Below are 5,424 nucleotides of genomic sequence, written 5' to 3' on the forward strand. Positions count from 1 at the left end.
CTGCTACGACACACTGATCGAGGCCTGCAGACATGACCCGAGTCAATGGGGGTGGAGACAGTTGTGTAGATACCCCGAACTCTGTGAGCTGGACATGCTTTTGCCCATTGCACCTTCCTTCTTCCCTAAGTTAAGTCTATCCAAGACACTCCCCCACTTTTCGTAATTCCCAAGGTACAGCTGACGTGACCTTTCTACCAACGTATTGTACATACCTGTTTTGGCACTCTGACAAGATTGCTGACGTGACAGGAGTTGGTGAGAGTGGAAGACAGCTGGACAACTCCTCCAGGTTTCCCACGCAACCGGCCACAAGTTTCAAAACCGAATACAATTTTTAACCAATACAATACTGGGAGTAGTCATTACCGTTATCTTAGTAACCTGATAATCAATATTCACTCAGTTTTAAGTGCTATTTACAGTGCCTACACCAAGAATTCAAAAAGCTAAGATGCATCTTTTTCTTTTTTTGGCTTAGAGTAAGATGCAACTTACTACAGCGTAGGTGGATTACTCAATCTAGAAAACACACGTTATATACATACACTCTAGACTATTTGGACCAAAAATAAAAGGCACAACGCAAGTAAAACAACAGGATGCATCTAGGGACTTCTTTTGGAATATGTTGAAATGCCGATATAGACTTTGATAACTAGCATCAATATTCATTTAGCTTTAAGTACTATATAGAGTGCCATACATCAAAAAGTCAAAAAGCTAAGATGCACCTTACTACAGCATAGGTGGATTACTCAAATGTAGAAAACACACGTTATGTACATAAACCTAGACGATTTGGACCTAAAATAGAAGGCAAAACGCAAGCAAAGGGGCCTTCTTTTGGGATGTGTTGAAATGACGATTTAGTCTTTGTTCATATTGGCAGCTGTTGCCATGGATGCTGCGACGCCTCCAGGATGTGTAGCCGGTTCAGCCTTATTTCTTATTTCCGCACCCACCACGCCTTCAGCATCTTCCTTCGTAACTGGCTTGTCCTCTTTAAGTTTGCTCGTTGCATCCTAAAGATAAAAACAACGAAATAGGGAAACTTAGAAACGAACTACACTAATTTTTTATAGTAATACTGGTAGGCTATAATGAAGTTAATAATACAACGTACTTATATATGGTGCTGAAGAAACCTAGTACAATTTTTATATCATCTTGGACTGAAATGAGCATAATTAAGTAAAGGGATACTGACAAATGGAGATTTGTATAGCCGACTTCAACTCAAAAATTTATTGTGTCAAGTCACTCCAAAATATGTATAGCTACTCTTCATAAAAAGGTGAAACTCATAATCTTGAAAATAAGACATATTAGCGGTTGCAATCACGACTTGATAATGTGAATCACCGGTCCAATATACAAGTTAAACTATATAAGTCAAACTCTTCACGGATGACAAAGAGTTATAATATGTTGACAACTTAAATATTTTCACACTATCACATTATTGACAATCATTTATTTAACGTGGAACTGATAACACGCTAGAGTATACGACTTTAGTCCATTAATCACATATGAGATAGTAATACTTACTGTGAGAACATCACTGAGCTTGGTCTTCTGCTCGTCTCGCGTGGTTCGGGTGTTGATGGCGGCTGCATGTTGAGCTTCCGCTCCTACACCTCCTGGCACTACATGTCCTAGTCCCGTGGCTCTCACCTCTGCTGCCTGTATCGCTGCAGCGTCGCTCTCGTCCACTGGTTTGTCACCTGCTGAAAGAGCAGCCAACTCCAGTGCTTCGCCTATGGTCACAACATCCGCGTCAACGTTGGGAGTAGGAGATTGTTCAGCTCCCACTTCTTTACCACCAGCACCACTTCCTCTGGTTGATGGATGAGTATATTGTGCAATAACCTAATAGTCCAATGTGAGTAATCGAAATACGTGACAACTACATAAAAGGTGGAAGATTATATACACCTTCCGTCCCAAGGTGTTACTCCCTATGTTTCAATTTATGTTGAACGTTGCTTTTATATCATTTGCAATTAATAGTTTAAGCAACCTTCTTTTGTAATTACTTAAAATTCGAGCAGTCCTACTATCTTAATGACATTTGTTTAAAATAGGAGTATATTTTTTAAATGTCCGAATTGAGACAAAAAAATTGCTATGATTCGATCCTTTTACAAATTCTTCTGAAATGAAAGGAGTATGAAACCTTTACTTTTCATGATTTAAACTACCTTAAACCACTGACCACACATTCTATAATGAATTAGCTTTTGAAAAATTAGAACTTACAGTACTCTTGAGGTAGTTTGTGAATAATTAGATTCAAAAAAAAAAAAAAAGATTGAACTACTATCAGGTTAAATATCACCTATTGAATCGGACCATAAGCAAACATGTCAACAGAAATTATTCCTTCGATTTTATATGACCTCACCTGTCCTTAGTTCCAAAAAGAAATCGTTAATTTGAAAATATGCTACCTTATACTTTTGATTTTACACTTGATGAGAGCTTTTCAATAAAAAAAATGTTATGATAAATTTAAGGCCACAAATTTATAATCATGATTAAAATCATAGGATTTGACAAATTTGTTCCACGTGACGATTCAAATTATGTCACATAAATTAGAATATGAAACTTACAGAGTATATATACCAAGATAATATTACTCATTTACCTCTCCACCAACAGATTCAGTAACTATACGAGTACCCTCAACCAAATCTTCTTGAGATACATCTACACCCTCATTTCTAGCAACATCCGTCATGTCATCTCGTCCAACACCTCCGAACCGCCGGTTCAATGCAGCAGCTGACTGCATAATTGACGCCGGACCGCCTTTCGGAATATGACCGAGCTCTTTGTTCTCAGCTGATTGCATAGTAGCTGCATCTTTAGGCAACATGGGCTTTGAAGCAAGTTTCTCTGAGACTTCAAATACGTCCCCATATTTAATAGGTTGTTGTTCTTGGCTCATACTTTAATTTTGTTTTCCAACAAAGGGAAACGTAACTAGCTAGAGGGAATTATAAGATTAGAACTTATTTGAGAGGAACGCAGCAATATATAATTTGTATTCCCTCCGTCTCAAATTATTTGTCATTATTTGGCTCACACGCTTTTTAAGAAATATTAATTAGAAATATTTGATTTATTTTACTTTTATTTATGGCTAAGTTATAATCTATTCCATTAAATATTTACTTTATTTATATGTCATATCCGCTAATAACAAAATTCTATCAAAAATATGATGGGAAAAAAATAATTGATTATGCCTTGAACTTCTAAAATGATAATAATTTGAAACATTTTTAATAACCAAGATAAATAATTTAAGACCGAAGGAGTAACACTTTTAATTAATTAAATGGTGATGAACCGGTGCTGTAAGATGCAACTGAGGTTGTAAATACACGTGTTGATGGGTTTGGATAAACACTTCGATCTTTTGTGTTACAGGTGCTGGTTTGTAGGTTACAGCCAGCCATTGTTCTCATCTTCAATAAATCATCCCGATTTAATTTATGGAATTATTTTAAAATATACCGTCCAACGTAATATATTATACTCTCCATCCCAAAAAGATTATTTTAATTTGACTTGACACGCAATTTAAGAAATAAAGGAAGACTTTTAAAATATGTGGTTCCAAACAAGACTTAGATATTTATGTAACTGTAATTTATCTCATAAAGTTAAATTATTTCTAAATATAAAAAAGTGTTAATAATTTTGAGACAAACTAATAAGTAAAGTAAAACAATATTTTGGGATGGAGGGACTAGCCGATAATTCCTGAATCGTAATAAACAAGCAACGAGGGAGTTTGAAATTTTTTGTATAAGCTTAATTATTATTTTCAGTACTCTCGGTAAACAATGACAACATAATTTCATACAATTCGATTTGATCTCAGTTCTCACACTAATTAAGGGGGAAAAGACAGTTTAAAATCTTTGTGATACACGGGGAAGAAACAAGTGGGGGAGTATTGTGGGCATATTACCCTTCATATGGACTGGTCTTTAATTTTGTGAAAATTATAGTCCAATATCGTTCGGGCATTTAGTTAAGGAATAATTACTTAGTATAGCTACATCTAAGAGGTAATTATTGATAATAACTATATTTTATTTATTTATATTTAGTAGCTAAAGTGATTTTGTAAATTACCATTCAAAACTATACCAAAATAAATCAAGCGGCTGTGGCTGGAGTGGTTATTTGGTGTGGGCTCTGTCCCTGCCCCCCAGGTTAGAACCGGGCCAACCACATTATTTTCCTACATATTTTTTCTAGCTTCTTCTCCTTGTATCTGTGAGTGTATTTCGTCATATGTATTTGACTCAGATGTATTTGCCTTCTTGACAACTCAAATTCATATGAGATACAAGACACATGAACCAAATACATATGAGATACATGTTGACACCCAATTTTGTCCCTCCTTTATTTTAATTTATTCGGGTTTCTAAATTTACTAACGAGCTAAATACTTTATTTTTCATGATATTTTATTGCTACTACTATTAATATCACTACTTTTATTTTCAACATTATGAGCATTACTTTATCATAAACTTTAAACAGTTAGTCATCGTTTCGTTTTCGGGTTCGGATTCGTTAAATTAATTACTAGACAACACTTTCTAAAATCCTTATTTTTCTACATATTAATTACTATTTATCTTCGCATAATAAATATTGTACTAGTTACTGAATTAGAAACCCGAAAATAATTAAAATAGCGGAGGAAGGACCAACAATTTTCAGCCAAATTAATGGCCCAAAATACAAATACAATATTATTTTCCTACCCAAATAAACAACCCACATTTTTATACCCAACCCACATTTTTCAACCCATATTTAAATTAATGGGCCAGCCCAAACGGACCAGCCCAATTCTAGTTTTTACCCGACCCGGTCCGCTTCCTCTCCTCTTCAACCCATCTTCCCTTTATTCTCTTCCCTCTAACCCTAATCTCTTTCTCTCCCTTTCTTTCTCATCCGCCTCCCTCTTCTCTCCCCTCTCACTCACGTTCTCCCCATGTTCCCTGCCATCCTCTCTGCCTTCCACCACGTCTGTCCCCCATGCTTGTCTCCTTCCTTTCTCCTCCCAACCCTCTCTCCTCACGCCTCTGTCTTCTCTATCTCCCTTGTCCCCCACGCCTATCTCTCCTACGCTCCACTCTGCTCCTCCTTCTCCTTTTCTGAAAACCGAATGGAAAACCCTATAAATGGGTGTGCTAGGAGTTGTCAAAAGGGGGGATTTTGGAACGAGCAAGAAACGGGGTAAGATCGAGAAACGAAATATTGAATCCCAAAACTCCTCCAACGTTCGAATCTCCAACAAGTCTTGACCAGATTTCGATTTTTCTAAAGGTCTTGGATTTTGTTTTAATTTTTTTAGAATCTGATCCTGAACCCTCTTTCTTT

At 36.2% G+C, this 5,424-nt stretch overlaps 1 protein-coding gene across 1 annotated transcript; it reads right to left on the reverse strand.

Moving 5' to 3' along the window:
- Positions 1-645: 645 nt before the first annotated feature.
- Positions 646-3,018, reverse strand: LOC132636472 (late embryogenesis abundant protein D-34-like). Its single transcript, XM_060353352.1, has 3 exons — positions 2,657-3,018; positions 1,555-1,875; positions 646-1,025 (listed from the first exon to the last, which is right to left on the reverse strand). Exons 1-3 carry the CDS (start codon positions 2,957-2,959, stop codon positions 870-872), a joined length of 780 nt encoding a protein of 259 aa, XP_060209335.1. The 5' UTR covers positions 2,960-3,018; the 3' UTR covers positions 646-869.
- Positions 3,019-5,424: the final 2,406 nt, after the last annotated feature.

The sequence above is a fragment of the Lycium barbarum genome, chromosome 4 (assembly GCF_019175385.1).
Source record: "Lycium barbarum isolate Lr01 chromosome 4, ASM1917538v2, whole genome shotgun sequence".
Taxonomy (NCBI): domain Eukaryota; kingdom Viridiplantae; phylum Streptophyta; class Magnoliopsida; order Solanales; family Solanaceae; genus Lycium; species Lycium barbarum.